We start from the raw sequence: 20,823 nt of genomic DNA on the forward strand, positions 1-20,823 counted from the left end.
ATCAATTCCGCATGATGGCAGTAAGAAGATTGCAATTTGAACTTCAGAAATGCTCAACTCCAACTCAACTTGAGAGCAAACCAAAATGCATCCTTTGCGAACATCCAAAACAAAAAAACAACAACATTTCAAAGATTACCATGATCTCTCCTTCACAAGAGAACCCAGATGGCCAGATGATAGAAGCAAAATGAGCAGAAGCATGCTCCATATATGACAATACAATTAGACGAAACAGACATTAAACCAGAGGACACCCTGCATATAATCAGATGAGAACAGGCACATACAAACCAAGATGCATCGATCCTGCATTGTCTTTGAGCATCCAATACAGTACAAAAGGAGCCACATTTGGCATTTTCCGCGGCCACGATCTTCATCGTTAACAAAGACAGCTAAAATCCTACACTTCCATCAGGTACTGAACAGGCGCATACATAACAACATGAACTGATCCCTGCATTGTCTTTGAGCATTCGAGTCCCTACAAAAGGAGCTACATTTGGCATTTCACGATCTTCATCCTTAACAAAGAAAGCTTCGTAGCTAGGCTGCAGCAGCTAAATTCCCACATTTCCACCAGATACTAAACCCAACTGGGCCGATAGGATACTAGAGTTACCAATTTTTAGGAGTTAGTATAGCACGGGATGATCAGGGTAACTCCTGAAGGAATCCCGTCTCGTCAATGCGGAATCCCAGCTCACTCAGATCCACCGATTCGTTGATGTTGATTCCGCTGTCGCCATTGCTGCTGCCAAGGCTTAGCCAATCCATCTGCACCTCCTCGTCGGCCTTGAGGTTGGCGACGGTGGACGTCTTCTCCTCCTCCTCCTCCTCTTCCTCCTCCTCCGCCTCGACGCGGGCTCTGCCCTTGAGGCACACGCCAACCTTCTTCCTGGAGGTGGGTCTCACGCGGGATGGAATGGCAGAGGCGGGCGTGGCGGTGGCGGCGGTAGGGTTTGGGGTGGGGGATGGGGATGGAGGCGGAGCTGGGTTGAAAGGGGTGAATGGGGCCCAGCCTTGAGCGACAGCGGGCGGGCCGAGCGGGAAGAAGGCCCAGGTGCAGAAGTACATGTCGGTGCCGGGGACGATGGGCGGCGGGGAGGGGAGCTCGTCGGCGGAGAAGACGCGGCGGCATGTAGCGACGGGGCAGAGGAGGCGGCGGGCGACGTAAAGGCGCGGGTAGGAGTGGACGTAGCAGCAGTGCGGGCACGCCGTCCAGAATTCGTCGTCGGCGGAGGCGGAGGCGCCGGCGAAGTGGGCCATCCTGCTTGCTAGGGGTTGGGGTTTTGATGAGGGGAAACGAAACGAAACGCGAGTTGGGAGGGGAATGGTGGCGTGCGGCCTGGTCCTGGTTAGCTCAGGGAAACAAAAGGCAAACGGCTACTTTTCCGATTTTACCCCTCCTTCCGTCAAATCATGTTTTTCTCTAGGAAGCATTCTCCCCGTAAGCTTTTGTGTTTCAGTCTGTATAATCATCCTTCTAATAAGAAACGCTTTTGCCCGTGTGGCGTATGGCGCTATGCCGTCTCTCCCTAGCCTCCCTGCTCCCCCAACCCTAAATCCCACCTCCGTCTAGCATCTCCTCTAGCCCATGAGAAGAACAAATCACAACCAATCTCCTCCCAGACGACCAACCACCCCAGATCTCTACGAGCCACCAATCCCAACTCCCCACCAGTTTGTTCTTATGCAGTTTCAGGGTGCCAATAACATGGGGCTATCTGACAGGTAGAACCAGCCTGATGGATCGGAAGAGCCTCCGCCGTTGTCACCCATTAGGCCAGAAGGGAGTCCATCGGCACCGCACAACGCACCGGTCATTCAAGTCCCAGAGATACCTCATCTTGAGATTGACTTGCAAGCCATGACAATCTCGGATCAGGATATTCAAGTTCAGAGCAACTCAACAGGAGGACAGTATGCTATCTATATCAAGCTAGCAGCCACAAGAGCAGCGCCAAGAACCATATCCCTAACAACTTTGCAGACTCAGATGAAAAGAGCTTGGAGAGCAAACTATGGAGATATTACTCAGGTGCATGAATATGTTTTCAGAACTACTTTTCCTTCTTTCCTTGCTATGATGTGGGTTTATGAAAAGCAACCATGGAGGTTAGGACCAGACATTCTCCTTCAAGAGTTAGCTGACCCGGAAGGAGAAGGTTTTCAGATTGAGCAACAAAAATCTATCCAGCACTCTAAGCAGCCTAGATATTCTTTCAGATTTGTGTATGTCTCAGTCCGAGTCTATGGGATACCAAAGGAAAGCAGATCTCTTAAGCTGTTAGGTGATATCTTAAAGTTAGTTGGAACTCCCTCAAAATTTCATCAGCTTAGGATTAACATGATCACATCTCACTCAGATTTCATTTGGGGAGTTATAAGGCATACTATATCTGATCCTGTGAGAGATAGAATAAAGCTTAAGATTGGCTCTACAAAGGAGTGTGTGGCCTATCTGCATTATGAGAAAATTGGAAGAATTTGCCTTTTCTGTGGAGTCATGTTTCATACCATAGAGCAGTGTTATCTGAGAACGAGTATTGTTTCGGAAAGGATTAGGCATAATCACAATCCCCAGGAAGTCCCATTTCAGAGATATGGAACCTGGATTATTGATGAAACCCAAGTTCCAGTGGATAAGACAGTGGTTGCAGCTCCAGTGTGCAGCACGTTCCAGAATTCTCAGTTAACCAGGTTTAACAACATATTTCTTCATGAGGGAGAAAGGCCAGGGAGGTTAACTAAATCTGCAGCAACTGAAATCCTCATGAGAATGGAGAAGATCAGGAACACAAGTTCTCTCGTCGGCGGTGAAACCTCGTCGCCGGCCACCGTTCATCAGCAGGCGACCGTTTTACCTCTTGAGGAAGCAATCAACGACACGCGTCCATCAGCTCTCTCCATGCAACACCCCCACGTCGATTAGCAAGCCACTAACTGTGGGAACATGGAAAAATTTCAACACGCCACCGACGACAGTCTCCTGCAAGTTGTGACCAGGGAGCCTGTGCAAGACCCACAGAGACGTGTAGAAGACATGGAAGTAGAATACAGCCAAGTCCAGCAGCAGAACCAAGACCCTGTTCAGCTACAAAGTCAGCTTAGAAAAATAAAATGTGTTGCTTTACTCGCACAGTGAGGAAGCAAGAATCCTGGACAAGAACTTTGCAAATGCAACGATGAAAATCCCACCTTCTTATTGGGCTTTTCGAGCTTCCTGCCCCATTCAGCCCACACTTGGAATAGAATCTTCCACTGCCCCTTCATATTCCAAACACCTGGCAAAGCCAGATGGCAGTCAGCGGCAACTCCTGGTTGGAGAACAATCCACTGCTCTTCACTTCCATTACAGCAACGCTACCACCCCTGCCATTAATGCAGCTTTGCCATCCCAACTAGTGGAACACAACGTCGATGAGGTCACCGAGAATACCCCAGTTTTTTCTCCTCACACCCACTTCTCGATTGCACCGCCCGCTGTTACTCGCCGCTCACCCACCCCTTCCCTCCCCTCCTCGAAAAGGCCGGCGCCTCCGGCGCCACGCCACCACCTCCCGCCAAGGAAGAGATCGGCTGTTCCTCTCGGCAATGTCGATCGAGATGATGGCAGCAAGAGCCACCTCCCTTCTAGGGTCAATCAAGGGCAACGTATGCAAGGCCAAAGCAGAGGCAAGAAGCAAGCTACAGAGGACGAATTCAGCTCCCTCTCTGCTCTAAGATCCGCACCTGATCAGCGAGGAAAGCCAGTGCCTACTGAAGAAGGAGGACGAAATGCAGCGACAGGCACAGGTCCATGGATCAGAGGAATCCTTGGGCCTCCACCAGCAGCAGGAGCAACATCATCAGGAGCAGCAGATCACCAGCTCCACCAGGCCACCAATACAGAGGTTAGGACTCGCGTCAGAAAATCTCGATGGGATTCATCTGTTCAAATTCCATCTGGAAATATCAACAGATATGCTGCTGGATATACTGTCAATCACCCTCGTGCTTCCACTTGGAGACGTCGTCCTTCACCCAGCCAAATGGGCGGAGGTGGGAGCCTGTGCTGTGATGGGAGCAATGGGATGGGAAATGCTGTGTGCACCGAAACTAATGAACAAGGCAAAGAAGCTGAAGTGGCAGCCGCCGATCCTACCAATTTCGACCTCCATTCACTGTCAGATGGCACTCAGGACACGGCGGATTCTTGTGCAGGGGTTTTGTCACCTCCTAGAGTGGCTCGCGGGATCTACATGGGTGCTCATATGTTTGCTTCTCCTACTAAATCCGACTACATTGCAGATGCTGCAACCCAAGATCAACCTCCAAGCAGTTCTCTTCTTGGCTCGCCTTTGTTGCAGGAAAGGCAGAGCATTGATCGTCTCTCTATGGAAAATCAGGTAGCGGCGCCAGCCTCCAAGGCGCCACGGGCGCCATGAGGGCACTAGGATGGAATTGTCAAGGTGTGGGCAAGAACCTTGGCAGTTCTAAAATGATGCATCTTGCCAGGATGATCACGGCTACTAAACCTCAGGTACTTTTCTTATCAGAAATAAAATCCTCCAAATTCACTCCTGTAGATATTGTCTCTCGTTTTAATATGCACGATAGTATTGTAGTACCTTCCAGAAGAAGATCAGGGGGGCTTTGGCTGTTGTGGACGGACGAGCTCCAAGTTTCTGTGCATCTGCAAGATTACCACCTTATATTAGCTATAGTTAAGGATAAGGGCTCAAACTGTTCCTTTGGTTTGATCTGTGTCTATGGGACCCTTATCATATTAATACCACTACTATCTGGGAGCAGGTTGCAAATTTTGTTAATGTACATAGCAATCTCCCTATGCTTTGTATTGGTGACATGAATGATATCATGTATGAGCAAGACAAAAGTAATGCTAATGTCAACCGTACTCGTATGCATAAGTTCAGAAATCTTGTGAAATCTGCGGGTCTATTTGATCTGGGTTATAGTGGGCCTGCTTACACCTAGACAAATAGGAGATTCACTTCCACTCCGTTATTTCAACGTCTCGATAGATGTCTTGTGAATCAACAGTGGTGTGTGAATTTTCCTGTTTCAAATGTTTACAACATGCCTCTCATTCATACTTTCAGTGATCATGCTCCTATTCTTCTGTCCACCAATGGAAAAAACAACGGAATTAAAAGAGACTTTAAATTTGAAAATTGGTGGTTACGTGAAAAAGATTTCCAGCATTTCGCTAAACAAACTTGGATTAAATCCACAGGGAAAAATTATTGTCAAAGAACTAACCATCTTGCTCATTCTTTGAAAGTTTGGTGTAGAAAAAAGAAACCTTTGCAGGAAGAATTGAAGGACTTGGAGAACCAAATTCATCAAATTCAATGCAAACCTTTGGACCAACAAGATCGCGCTAAAGAAGGAGTTCTAGTTACCAGGTATGAACAAACTTTAAATAACCTTAATGAGTTCTACATGCAGAGATCAAAGAAAAATTGGGCAAAAGATGGAGACAGAAATACTGCATTCTTTCACAGAGCAGTAGCAAAAAGAAGAAGAAGAAATACTATTATGTCAGTTCACGATGAAAACAATATTACTCAATTAATGCCTGATAGTATTTCTCAGACTTTCATCTCTTATTTCAAATCTATCTTTGCTTCTTCTAGAAACATAACTCATTCATCCATTTCTTGCCAACCAAATATGCCAACTGAGGACTTCACCTACTCCATCCCTGATAAGCAAGAAATTTTCCAAGTCTTAAAAGGTATGAAAAAAATGCCTCTCCTGGACCAGATGGTTTTAATGTTGAATTCTACCTGGCTACATGGCACTAGATTGGTGATGATGTTCTCAAGCTTGTTCAAGATTTTTTTAACACTGCTATTTTACCTGAGCATAGAAATGACACACACATTGCTCTCATCCCAAAAAAGCTCCTCTCACAAGTTCCAGCTGACTACAGACCTATCAGCCTTTGTAATGTCATTTACAAGATTATAACAAAGTGCATAGCTAATAGGCTTAAACCCCATCTTCCTGATCATATCCATCCTGCACAGCAAGCTTTTATTGAAGGAAGAAGAATTTCAGACAACATAATCATTGCTCAGGATATTTCCCATTCTTTTGAACTCTCTTCTTGGAAAGAAAAAGCTTTCTTACTGAAGATTGATATCGCAAAAGCTTTTGTAGGCTGGAGTGGAATTTCATTGTTGGTGCTCTCTCGTAAAGGTCTACATGGCCATTTCATTAAACTTATCCATGCTTGCATTTGAACACCTGCTTTTTCTGTTATTATCAATGGCCAATCTTATAACTACTTCCAAAGTACTAGAGGCATCAGGCAAGGTTCTCCTTTATCTCCTTATCTTTTTGTCCTTGCCATTAATGAACTTTCTATCCTCCTTCAGCAAGCCCTATCTGATGCAACTCTTGCAGGAATCAAGCTTGGACCTAATTGCCCTGCTATCCACTCTCTCTTATTTGCAGATGACCTTCTAATATGTGGCCAAGCAACTATAGACCTTCTTATCAAGCTCAATTTATCGATAACATTCTTATGTCCTTCTGCCAAGGATCTGGTCAAACCCCCAATTGGAATAAATCTGGAATTATCTTCAGTAAATCAGTGGATCCAATCACTATTCAAGGTATTCAAAACATTTTCCCTGTGCCTCTTATGAATGACGCTTTTATCCACCTTGGCCACCCTCTCATTCTACCTGCAAAAAAAAGATCGGAGGCCTACAATTTCATTCTTGGAAAATTCAAATCAAAACTTTCAACCTATAAAGCAAACTCCCTTTCTCATGCAGCCAGAATGGAACTAATAAACTCTGTGCTCTCCTCCATCCCTATTTACTACATGTCTAATATCCTTTTCTCGAAGAAATTCATTGCAAAAATCACTGCCATCATCAGAGATTTTTGGTGGACTTGTATAACTAATGACCAAGTTAAAAGACCTCTTTATCTAGCTGCTTGGAAAAACATTTGCGCGCCAAAAAATGAGGGAGGCTTAGGAATACGAAATCTTACAGCTGTCAACCATTGCCTTCTCTTGGGCTCTGCTTGGAGAATAGCTGACCAGCCCAATAGCCAACTCTATCAGATTCTTAAATCAAAATATTTTTTTGACTCTTCCATTTGGAAGCCCAAGCCCAACAGGCCAAAATCTGCTTATTGGACTTCCATCCTCAAAGTTATTCACTTGCTCCAAGACAGCTCTTTCTACCAAATCTCGCAAGGAAATATCTGTATCTGGAGTACTCCTTGGGTTTCTACTTGGAAAAACATTCATGATCATCTCATTATACAACCTGTTGGTTACAACTACCCAGCTCTAGTAAAAGATCTCTGGCTCCCAAATACAAAAAATTGGAACAACAGCCTTATTGATTCCCTCTTTCAGCAACCAACTGCCTGTGCTATTAAACAGATAAATATTTTGCCTACTAATGATCAAGATACTCTTTGCTGGAAGCACACTCCTAATGGAAAAATGCAATACTAAATCTACCTATAAGCTCTGTCTCCAAGCTTTATTTGATGCAGGCACTCCTACACCACAGACGCCAGAACCATCATACATTCAGCTTCTCAAGCATATGTGGAAAGACAAGCAACTTCTGCCAAGGATAAAAACTTTTCCCTGGAGGCTTGTTAGAAGAGCAATCCCAACTGAACAAAAAGGAGCAAGGTACTCTAAACATATCTCAAATCTTTGTAACAGGTGTGGCCTCCTTGAAGATGACATCCATATTTTTTCCACTTGGTCTTTTGCTAGAGCAGCATGGTTTCATTCCCCATGGCACATCAGATCGGATGTAGTTGTGGGAACAAACCAGAATGTTGCTAACATTATTTCAAATCTTTTGTCTCAGAATCATCCAAATGCCTCCATTGAAAATATTTTCACCTTTCTTTGGTGTTTGTGGAAAATTAGAAATGAGAAACTCTTTGCTAATAAAGAAAACCTTCCCAACCAAGTAGCCATTAGAACAGCTGCTATTATTAATGCCTCACAAACTGAAACTGCTCCTGACTCCACTGCATTGCACACTCCTTTCTCCCAAGATTTAAACTATGCAGAGCCTCGAATATATGTGGATGCAGCTTGGAAACCTCCACCAAACCGTTATGCCTCTAGAGAAGGTATCGGAATCTACATGACTTGGAGACAAGGCAGCCAGCACATGGATGTTTTCATTCAAGCTACAGCATCTGGAACCCACTCACCAATTCAAGCAGAAGCACAAGCCCTTCTTCTTGCGGAAAATATTGCGGTATCTTTGCTTTTGTAGGTACCCATGTTTTTCTCCGACTGCCTAGGTCTTGTAAACTCCGTACAAGCTCCCGGAGCTAAGAATGCAACCTCCCTTTGGGAAATCAGAAGACAAGCTTTGCAGTTCTAGAATCTCACAGCTCCTTTACAAGCAAAGGTTTCTCATATCAACAGATCTTTCAACCAAATGGCACACAATTGTGCTCAGCAGGCCATGACGGTTTCTAAAGCATCCCCTCTATGTTCGTGCTCTAGTACAACTCATAGCAATCAGGCTTGTCCAACTGCTATCGCTATTCATATGCTTCATCTATCGGAATATGTAATTCTCTCTGTACTTTGTCTCTGAATTAATGAATCAGCACCCTGCCTTTGTTCAAAAAAAATCATCCTTCTAATTCAAGCTCTTGTCCCCATAAGCTTTTTTTGTCAGTCAGTAATCAAACTTGGCGAAATCAAACTTTCAGATTTTTTTTAACACAACAATCTCGTTGAGCCGCCGCCTCTTCAAAACCCTAGCCACCTCCACTTCAACCTTCTCCATAGATCGGTTCCCCCTTCTCCGGTCGGCTTCGCTGGCGTCGGAAGGAGTGGGGAACCCGATTTATGCCTGGAGTTTCCAATAAAAGTAGTGTTTTCAGTTGATTATGTTATGATTTTGGTAATCATCTTTCTGTTGGTTTTCCTTTAATGGAGATGACATCGTCTGCAATAAATGATCTTCGGGCTTTCGTTCGACGACGAGATCTCCTTCCCGACGTTAATGGTGGTGTTGAAAGATTACAATCATCTAGATATGAGCATTCAGATCTTACTTGGTCGGATCGATTTTGGATCATTTGTCGTTGTTGCCGCAAGGATGATTATCCTCGCAGTTTTTATCTCGGCTGCTACGTCCTCAACAATGGTGATTCGTACTCTCGGCTCTCCATCGCCATCGATAAGGCTACTCGGTTGTTATTCCCTGACATACTGGTGTTGGTACTCTTGCCGATGTTGAATTACTGCTTTAATGGTTGCACGCATGCAGGTAGACTTGCCATTGGGGCTCAAATTAAAATTATGGGAGAATCTTCGTTGGTATTTAGTATTTATAGGTCTATGGTTTGTTATCTATCTTTGGCTGCATTCAGAAGAGTACAAATTATGTTTTGGTAGAAGAAAGAATTTGAAGACCTCGAAGATTTGTTAGTACATTTTAGACTTTATTTTGTAATTGTTGGAGTTAGTTCGTGTATCTCTACCATGTACTATTTATTACTATAAATATATGTGGTATTGATTGTAAAAAAAACTTAGCGAAATCAAACTTGTAGTAGATTGAACTCTTGTACCGTATGTCGTTGTACACTTTACAAAGTTCACACGTTGGCTTTTTTTTAACCAGGTTACAAAGCGCCATCTACTCTTATTTAGAGCAAGTACTATGAAAACTGTAAAATAACCCAATTAAAACATTCTAGAATAGGCTAAGCTTCTTTTAATATTTCATTGAGCAAGAGCTAAAGTAGCTCCTAAGAAATGTGTTATTGCACCAACTAAGGCTATGTTATGGTTTTGGACCAATAAACATCCATACCAGGTACCGTAAAATTTGCGAAACTATAAAGTAAAAATAAGACACCCCCAAAATATATCCTCTGGAACCTTAGATTGCCAGTTTCTGGGGCACATGATATAGGGCCCACCAGAAAACAGTTAGTGGGAGGGAAGTTTCAGCCCAACTATCAATAGCCCGCTTTCGGACCACATTTTGCCACAACACTCCGATTCTAGCCGAATCCTCGCCAATCTATTTACAACATGCCACAGTGTCAGTTCATGTTTTCTGCTGTTTTTGTATTTCAGAAAAGTTGTACAAAAAATATTCTCGGAATCGGACGAAACGAAAGCCAAAGTTCCTATATTACTGTAATGAAGACGGAGTCCAGAGGACAGACGGAGATAAGCCAGGAGGTGGCCACACCACCCCTAGGCACAGCCAGGGCCTTCCGCCTATATATTCATCTGTTCGAAAAAACCTAAAGACCCGAGCCTCCATCCACCAAAAGTTCCATCGCCGCCGCCATCGTTGACCCTAGCTCGAGAGGGTTCTGAAGCTCTTTTCGGCACCCTGCCGGAGAGGGAGATCATCACCGGAGGCCTCTACATCGCCATGCCCGCCTCCGAAGTGATGCGTGATTAGTTCATATCTGGACTACGGGTCCATAGAAAGTAGCTAGATGGTTGTCTTCTCCAATTTATGCTTCATGTTTAGATCTTGTGAACTGCCTATCATGGTCAAGATCATCTTTATGTAATGCTACATGTTGTGTTTGCTGAGATCCGATGAATATTTAATACTATGGTTGAGATTGATTATATACTTGTCATATGTTATTTGTGATCTTGCATGCTCTCCGTGGCTAGTAGATGTTCTGGCCAACTATGTGATCGTGACTCCAAGAGGGAGTATTTATGTTCGATAGTGGGTTCATGCCTCTAGTAATCTGGGAGAGTGACAATAACTTCTAAGGTTGTAGATGTATTGTTGCTACTAGGGAGAAAACAACAATTTTTATCCAAGGATAATTCTATTGTTTACTTTATACATTTTACTTGATGCAATAATCTGTTGCTTGCAACTTAATACTGAAAGGGGTGCGGATGCTAACCGGAAGGTGGATTATTAGTCATAGACGCAGTTGGATTACGGTCTACGAATCTTGTTGTAATGCCCAAATGAATCTCATAGTAATCATCTTGTCATGTATGGTCTTTATTCTGTCAATTGCCCAGCTGTAATTTTTTTACCCGGCATGCTATTTATCTTTATGGAGACACCTCTAGTGAACTGTGGACCCCGGTCCTTTCTTTTACACTGCAAATACATGTTCTTTTATTGCCAACTCCCACGTTAATAGCTCTTTTTCTGGCATCCACATTGTTCTCTTTATTTCACTGCAAACAAACATCTCTTTCCACATTATAAGTCTAATCTTTTATTTTCAGCAAAACCGGTGAGATTGACAACCTCACTGTAAGTTGGGGCAAAGTATTTTGGTTGTGTTGTGTCCAGGTTCCACATTGTTGCTGACACCGGTAGTGCGCCCTGCCAAAGTCAGCTAGCAACACCTTCAGAAGTGATTTCTTTTTCCTACTGGTCAATTAAACCTTGGTTTCTTACTGAGGGAAAATTTGTTGTTTTGCTCATCATACCTTCCTCTTGGGGTTTCCCAACTGCATCAAGCTCTTTCTCTGGCGCCGTTCCCGAGGAGAAAGAGGATTTCTACAAGGGAGTCTCTCATCTCCAATCTCTTTACTTTGTTATTTTTTTGCTTAGTTTATTTTACTTTGTCTTTTTTGCTTCTTTATATCAAAAACACACAAAAAATTAGTTTCTATTATAGCTTTTATTTTTGTTGCTCTGTTTTAATCTTGCTAAAAATGAGTACTCCTGAGAATACTAAGTTGTGTGACTTTACTAGCACAAACAACAATGATTTCATTTGTACACCTATTGCTCCACCTGCTCCTGAAGCAGCCTTCTATGAAATGAAAACTGCTTTGTTAAATCTTGTTATGAGAGAGCAATTTTCTGGTGCTAGTACTGATGATGCTGCTTCTCACCTTAATAATTTTGTTGAACTTTGTGAGATGCAAATGTATAAGGATGTAGATGGAGACATTATTAAACTGAAATTGTTTCATTTCTCTTTGAGAGGGAGAGCTAAAGATTGGTTGCTATCTTTGCCTAGAAATAGTATTGATTCTTGGGTTAAATGCATAGATGCTTTCATTGGAAAATATTATCCCCCTGCTAAGATTATATCCTTGAGAAGTGACATAATGAAATTTAAACAATTTGATAATGAACATGTTGCCCAAGCTTGGGAAAGAATGAAATCTTTGGTAAAGAATTGTCCCACTCATGGACTGACTACTTGGATGATCATTCAAACTTTTTATGTAGGACTAAATTTTTCTTCAAGAAACCTTCTGGATTCAGCTGCTGGAGGTACCTTTATGTCCATTACTTTGGGGGCTGCAACAAAACTCCTTGATGATATGATGATAAATTAATCTTAATGGCACACTGAGAGGGCTCCAAAAGGTAAGAAGGTAAATTCTGTTGAGGAAACCTCCTCCTTGAGTGATAAGATTGATACCATTATGTCTATGCTTGTTAATGGTAAAGCTCGTGTTGATCCAAATAATATTCCTTTAGCTTCTTCGGTTGCTCAAGAAGAGCATGTTGATGTGAACTTCATTAAAAGCAATAATTTTAATAGCAACGCTTATAGGAATAATTTTGGTAGTAACAATTATAGGCCATATCCTTCTAATAATGGTAATGGTTATGGTCATTCTTATGGTAATTCCTATAACAACAATAAAAGTGCACCCTATGATCTTGAAGTCATGATTAAGGACTTTATTAGTAAACAAACTGCTTTTAATAATCTGTTGAGGAAAAGTTTGGAAAAATTGATGTTCTTGCTTCTAAAGTTGATAGCCTTGCTCTTGATGTTGAACTTCTTAAACTAAAGGTTATGCCTCATGATGTTAAAGAAAGCAATACTTTGAATGCCAATCAAGTTAGAATTTATGACAATGTTAGGATGTTGGCTGAATTGCATGCTAGGTGGGAAAGAGAGGATGCAATTGCTAGAAATAATAGTATGACTAAAGTTTGTACCATTATATTACCACCACTAGTAGTGCTGAAGTCTCAAATGTTAGCAAACCTTCTAGTTGAATGGTAAAATAATTGGTGTAGGAAAAGTCCCCACTCCTTCTACAAAATTTCCTAGAACCACTGAAATTGTTTCTAATAAGAGTGCTGAAATTTTTTGAAGTATGGGAGACAATAGTACTTTTACCTTTGATAATAATGACTTTGATTTTGATGATTTCAATATCTCTGAAGTAATTAAGTTCTTACAAAATCTTGCTAGAAGTACTAATGCTACTGCTATAAATATGGATTTTACAAAACATATTACAAATGCTCTCATGCAAATTAGAGAATAGAAGTTAAAACATGAAGCTTTTATTCCTAAGAAGTTAGAAGATGGTTGGGAGTCCATCATTAAGATGAAAGTAGATAACTTTGATTGCAATGCTTTATGTGATCTTGGTGCGAGCATCTCTGTTACGCCTAGAAAAATTTATGATATGCTTGATTTTCCACCTTTGGAACAATGTTATTTGGATGTTCATCTTGCTGATATTGCTAAGAAGAAACCTTTGGGGAGAGTTAATAATGTTCTTATTATGGTTAATAATAAATTTTTACCCGTTGATTTTTTTGTTTTGGATATTGAATGCAATGCTTCTTATCCTATTGTTTTGGGAAGACCTTTTCTTAGAACTGTTGGTGCTGCTATTGATATGAGAGATGTGATTATTGAATATCAATTCCCACTCAAGAAAGGCATGGAAAACTTTCCTAGAAATAGAAAGAAATTGTCTTTTGATTCTATTATTACGACAAATTTTGATGTTGATGCTTCTTTACTTGAAAATACTTGATTCAAACTTTTTTCGCCTAGATGAAAGGCGTTAAAGAAAAGCACTCTTGGGAGGTAACCCATGTTGACGTGGGCATTACCCTTCGGGTAACCGACATTGCCCTATCCTATACAATCTAACTGGAGGCCCATGAAGGTACTCGATGGCAAGGTAGGCCACTTGGATGGCGCAGCACAAGATTCCTTGGCAGACAAGACAAAGGAGCAGCCGAACAAGGAATGTTTAGAGCTAGGACTCCTGTAAACCTAGTCATACCCGGTTGGACCTCTTGAGACCTGGCCTCCTATATAAAGGCCAGGAGAGAGGCTGCTGAGGGACACGATCAATCTTAGCAACTTTAGCCACCAGAAGTCTAGAGCTAGGTCGCCGCAGCACTTAGCCTCTCGACAAGATCTCAGCCGAAACCTTCGGCACCCCATTGTAACCCATTATTTTAATAATCAAGATCAGACAGGCAGGACATAAGGGTTTTACCTCATCGAGGGCCCCGAACCTGGGTAAATTGCTCTCCCCGCCTGTCTGTGAACCGATGTCTCGTGTCAGCCTGCAGGATTCCATCAACCCTAAGCCCCAATCGGAGGGCACTGCCGAGGAGTACCCTCGACAATTGGCGCCGTCTGTGGGAAGCCTGTCGGCACCAGGCAGGTCATCGGCAGTACCAGTCACATCTGCGGCGTTCTTACTCGAGTCACCAACGCCATCAGATCCGAAAGATTCAATCCGTTGCGGATCCTTCGAGTTCGTACCACACCCCGAGGCGCCGCACCTGATCCCCGCAGAATCGTGTGGCGGCATGAATACTACTTTTGGCGGTGTCCACTTCATCATCGACTCCGGAGGCCTCCTTCGCCTCCCTAGGTCAAGCGCATCTAGCCCGAGGACCTCAGTTTCGGAAGGTGTCACTCCGGCAACAACCCTGGAAGTCCCATCCAGGAACATGCAAGAAGGCAACCGAGGAAGTTTCGACGTCACAACGGGGCGAAGGAAAAGACGAAGGGACTCGCGCCGCGAAGAATAAGAACGAATAGCAACTCGCCCTCATCAGCTCGAACGAGGATGCCAGGACACGCAACCGATCAAGGGCCGCACTCGCTCACCGTATCTATCGGCTACGGAGCAGCTCGAGGCACCGTGTTATCTTCACTCTTACATCGATCCGAAGGATGGTCGAGAGAAATCCAGCCACCTGCTAAGAAACTGTCGACATTTCCTGGAAATTCGGCAGTTCTGCGACGACCTCAGAGCCGAAGCCATGTCAAGGGTTCACATAATGGAGAGAAGGGCAGGATCCTACAGTTATCCGCCAGAACCATACGTACCGGAGCCATACGTGCTAGCAGGAGGAGACAAGTACGCACCAACTGAGGTGTTTCCGGACCATGTGGGCAGGTCAGCATGATCCATAAAACCAACCTTTCAAAGAGAGAAATCAAAAAATTCTCACAAGAAGTAAAGTATGCGGAAGTCGCTATGGTCGATACACCCGAATTCATCGACTGGTCAGATCAGAGCATCTCCTTCAGCAGGGCAGATCACCCGAAGGCCGTTCCAAGGCCTGGTCATGCAGCCCTTGTTCTTGAAGCACAGATCGGAGGGTACAATATGAGCAAAGTATTCATGGATGGAGGAAGTGGTTTGAACCTGTTATTTGCCAACACGATGAGAGCAATGGGTTTAACAGTCGACATGCTAAGAGAGTCCGACACAGGATTCCACGGCATTATACCAACTCGACCCGCTTATTCTCTCGGTAAAACATCATTGGATGTAGTTTTCGGCACACCTGGCAATTTCAGGAAGGAAAAAATCGAGTTTGAAGTAGTTGACTGGGAATCTCAGTACCACGCCATCCTCGGCAGACCCGCGTTTGCCAAATTTATGGCCGTACCTCATTATGCGTACATGAAGCTGAAGATGCCTGGCAACAATGGGACACCAATAACCGTTCATGGAAGCTTTACCCGTTCAGACAACTGCGACAGAGATTTCCAGAAGATCGCCTCGAAGTTTGGAGCCAAGGAAGAACTCAACGCTGTCGACGCCGTCACGGATCACACGCAGCCACCAGCCGACAATCGAAACATAAGGTCTGACGAGTTTGACGCTGCAAAGGAAGCAAAGAAGCTGTAGGTGCACCCCACTGACCCGAAGAAGACGGTCAATACGTCGGCAGACCTTACTGATGCATAGGAAGGCGCGCTCATCGAGTTCCTTCATGAGCGCTGGGAGATATTTGCATGGGAACCATCCGACATGCCAGGTATCCCCAGGGAACTCGCTGAGCACGCCCTCAATGTAGACCCAACAGCCAAACCAGTACAACAGTCGATGCGCCGATTTTCTGAGCCGAAGAGAAGAGCAATTGGCGAAGAAGTTAGTCGACTCCGTAAAGCAGGATTCATTCGGGAGCTCAAGGAAGCCGAGTGGGTGGCTAATCCCGTCATGGTGCCAAAGAAAGACACAACCGCTCTTCGCATGTGTATCGATTACACCAGTCTTAACAAGCATTGCCCGAAAGACCACTTTCCACTGCCTCGTATTGACCAGATAGTCGATTCCACAGCTGGATGCGATCGTCTCTCCTTTCTCGATGCATACTCCGGATATAATCAGATCAAGCTCAAGAAAGAAGAACATAAGTTAACTGCATTCATCACCCCACACGGCGTTTTTTGCTACAACGTCATGACCTTCGGGTTGAAAAATGCGGGAGCAACTTACCAACGGTGCATGCAAGCCTGCCTTGGAGAACAGATTGGGAGGAACATCGAAGTCTACATCGACGACATCATGGTAAAGACGAAGCACGCCGCCACTCTCATCGATGATTTGCGGGAAACCTTCGACAACCTAGACAAATACAAAATCAAGTTGAATCCGAAGAAATGCTTCTTCGGGGTGCCAGGGGGACAAGTACTCGGATACTTCATCTCAGCTAGAGGAATAGAAGCCAATCCTTTGAAGATCAAAGAATCTGCACCAAGTGCAGCAATTGGCAGGACGATTGGCAGCGCTCAGCAGATTCATCGCCAAGCTAGGAGAAAAAGCTTTGCCCTTCTATAACTTAATGAAAAAATCAGAAAAGTTCGAGTGGACAAATGAGGCGTAGGAATCTTTCGACAATCTGAAGAAAATCTTATCGACATCCCTAGTCCTCGTAACCCCACGCGAGAAAGAAACACTGCTTATGTACATAGCAGCAACGGCCCAAGTCTTCAGCAGCGTCCTGGTCGTCGAACGGGAAGAAGCAGGGAGAGTTCACGGTGTGCAGAGACCTGTTTACTACCTCAGTGAAGTACTCACGCCTGCGAAGCAGAGGTACCCTCATCATCAGAAGCTGGCATATGCAGTATGGAGGTCTGCTCGCAAGCTACGACATTATTTCACGGAGCACCCGATTATCGTCGTAAGCGAAGCACCATTGAAGAACATAATGACTAACCCAGAGGCCACGGGTCGAGTGTCCCAATGGGCCATCGAAATAGCGCCACACGATATAACTTACGTTAATCGAACGGCGATAAAATCCCAAATCCTTCCAGATTTCGTGGCAGACTGGATCCAATCACAGACGCCAGCAGCGCCCGACATGTCGGGGTCATGGACAATGTACTTCGACGGGTCGAAACAGAGCACAGGAGCAGGAGCAGGGGTGATACTAATATCACCACAGGGATATAAGATGAAGTACATACTACGTATGAATTTCTCCCTGCCAACAAATAACGAAGCAGAATACGAAGCACTGCTGCACGGAATGAAGATGGCAAAGGCATGTGGGGCGACTCGCCTGGAAATTTATGGAGATTCAAACCTGGTGGTACAACAGTCGATAAACCTATGTGATGCGGTCAGTGACAACATGATCGCCTACCGACAGTTGTACCAAAATATGGAAGCCAAATTCGAAGGGTGCGAGCTTAAACATATCGGCAGAGCCAGCAACGAGGAGGCCGATACTCTGGCGAACATCGGATCTATGTGCTCCCCCATTCCAGACGGAGTGTTCTACGAAGTTATCACTCAACGATCGATAAAAGAGAAAGCGTCGACACCTCCAAAGCCATCGGCTGACGAATCGGAGGCAAGCCCGCAACAAGCTGCCGAAGAATCTCCACCTCCATCTGCGGAACAGGTCCTCCTCCTCGAGCCACTATGGACCAAACCATTCCTAGCGTACCTGACGAAGCAGGAGTTGCCAGAGGATCCGGTAGAAGCAAGACGAATCGTCAGACGGTCAAAAGCCTTTACTGTGGTAAATGGTGAACTCTACAAGCGCAGCATCTCTGGTATCTTTCAAAGGTGTATTGCCATTGACGATGGAAAAGCACTGTTGCGCGAGATACACGAAGGAACTTGCGGACACCACGCGGGAAGCAGGGCCCTTGTGGCGAAAGCCTTCAGGGCTGGATTTTACTGGCCAACGGCGGCATCGGATGCTCGAGATCTGGTCATGAAGTGCGACCCCTGCCAGCGTTTCTCACCAAAACCACACGCCCCTGCGACAGGTCTGATGACAATACCTCGGCGTGGCCCTTTGCTCAATGGGGACTCGACCAAGTGGGACCATCTGCCAAGGTCGTCGCCCGGAGGACACACGTACCTGCCGGTCGCGATCGACAAGTTCACCAAGTGGATCGAGGCAGTACCTGTTTGAAACCAGAAAGCCGAAACCTCCGTTCAGTTCTTCAGGGGAATAACCTGTTGATTTGGTATGCCTCACAACATCGTCACAGACAACGGAACTAACTTTGACTCCAAAGAGTTTCGAAAATTTTGTGATGACGGAGGAATCAAGCTGAAATTTGCATCGGTGGCTCACCCACAGACCAACGGCCAGGTGGAAAGGATCAATGGTCTAATAGGGGACGGCCTCAAGAAACGCCTTACGGGTGCGGCTGGAGCCTGGGTCGAGGAATTACCATCCGTACTTTGGAGTTTGCGTACTACACCTAACAGGTCGACCCAATACACCCCGTTCTTCCTGGTACATGGAGCCGAAGCAGTTCTGCCAGCCGACGTTCGGTTCGAAGCTCCTCGGGTGACAGCATACACAGAATCCACCTCCAACATCGCGCTGCAGGATGCTGTGGACCTCCTTGACGAAGCTCGAGATATTGCTTTGGCAAGAACAATGGTATACCAGCAGGCGTTGAGAAATTATCACAGCCGACGAGTACGCAGTCGAAGTTTTAATGTTGGAGATATGGTACTGCGGCTGAAGCAAGAGAGACCCTTGAAGCTCGAATCTCCATGGGAAGGACCATACATCATCACTGATGTGATACCAGGAGGAGCTTATCGGCTCAAAAACCCAACTTCGGGAAAAGACGTTGAGAATCCATGGAACATCTCACAGTTGCGACGGTTCTATACATAGGATACAGTTGTTTTTATTGCTCGACGGCTCTTAAGGTTGCTTTTACATTATGAATGAAATTCTAATCAGGTGTTTCACCTTTTCTCTTGATCCAGGCCTCATCATCCGAACGAATCGTTCGGGACCCCTGTCATTGGCTCTTACTCACATCGGGAGCGCTGGCCGCCAAAAACACGCTCGCACGATGTCATTAATTAAATACTCCCAGCGGGAGCTAAGGTTAATGACACACAAAACAACCAATCCAAGCCTCGAGAAAATACGCGAGTGCTGCAGTCGATGGTTATACTATCACAAAATAAGGCTCAAACCGGTGCACCGTGTGACGAAGCCAAGCGTTTAATTCCCTCGACTAAGTCAATGGGTATCGCTCCTACAAAACTTACATATCGACTTCGCAATAAACTTGCAAATTACAACGGAGTCGTCGGGAGAGCAGGCTGAATTGATCACTCGGCCGCCCCCGACAATAAATTATCAATCGGATTAACAAATTCGCCAGAACTACATGATGTGCAAAGCACACGTTGAATCTACATAAAACAATCATACGGGAGACGAGCCGAGGTCAGAACAATATTGTCCTTCATACTGAGGCACGTCAAGCAGCGAACTTCATCTCGGAGTTCATCAGACGATAGGTCGGCAGAGCTGACCCTCGACTTGTCGTCCTTACCAGTATAAAGCCACAACTGGTGGGGCCGAGACATTAGCGGTTGCACTCGACGCTGTAAGAACACAGAGACTACCTCAGTGCCGCACGTCGTCAAGCCTCCCGTGTTCTTCAGATCCACGACCTGGTCGAACAGCCTGTCGGCTATTGCCCTCTCTTCGGGAGAAAGGGCGTTACGCCATGACTTCTTCGGCTGAGCTATTAGGACATCTTCAAAAGGAGGGAGATTCGAGCGCCGCCCAGCCATCGAGGGGTCTCGCAGATAAAACCATTTGTTGCGCCAGCCTTGGACGGATTCCTTCATCAGGTAGTCGAAGTAGTCGACTTCCTTCCTGACAACAATGCCAACGCCACCGACGATGGGGGGGGGGGCATTGCTGTCATTGTGACGCTTAACATAGAAGATCTTCCTCCAAAGACCCCAGTGGGGGTCAATGCCAAGGACGGCTTCACAGACAGTGATGAAGATAGAAAGGTGGAGAATGGAGTTTGGGGTCAGCTGCCAGAGCTGACTCCCGTAGAAGAAAAGAAGGGAACGGAGAAACTCGTGGGCAGGAAGAGATAGACCACGGAACAAGAAAGCAGCGAACATAACGGTAAAGCCCTTCAGAGGCCTTGGGCGAGAAACAGGACCTGGAAGATGAATGTCATCGTCAGATGGGGAGATGAGGCCTAGGGCTCGCAGCCTGTTCACATCGCGGTTGGAAATGGCGGAGGCGCTCCAGTCACGGCTGACTTTGGTTGCGTCTGAGGCGCTGGTGCCCTTCTTCTTGCCCATGGCGCGTGAAGCTCTTGAGGGAAGAACAGAGGTGACAGGAAAGACTGGGCGAGAAGATGAGCAGTGGGAGGCGTAAAAAGTAAAAGCAAGGAGGCTCTCTAAGAAAAGAATGGAACCGGCGGCCCATTATTCCCACGACGTGCGAAAATCGAGGAGACGCCTCGGTCGGTGCGCGTGCACTGGTCACTTCCTAATAACTGCCCGCGCAG

The 20,823-nt window shown here is 45.2% G+C and overlaps 1 protein-coding gene across 1 annotated transcript; it reads right to left on the reverse strand.

Annotated features, from left to right (window-relative positions):
• Nucleotides 1–657: 657 nt before the first annotated feature.
• LOC124647400 (proline-, glutamic acid- and leucine-rich protein 1-like) lies at nt 658–1,272 on the reverse strand. The gene has a single exon (XM_047187353.1). It carries the CDS (start codon nt 1,270–1,272, stop codon nt 658–660), a length of 615 nt encoding a protein of 204 aa, XP_047043309.1.
• Nucleotides 1,273–20,823: the final 19,551 nt, after the last annotated feature.

This window comes from Lolium rigidum, chromosome 4 (assembly GCF_022539505.1).
Source record: "Lolium rigidum isolate FL_2022 chromosome 4, APGP_CSIRO_Lrig_0.1, whole genome shotgun sequence".
In the NCBI taxonomy this organism is placed as follows: Eukaryota; Viridiplantae; Streptophyta; class Magnoliopsida; order Poales; family Poaceae; genus Lolium; species Lolium rigidum.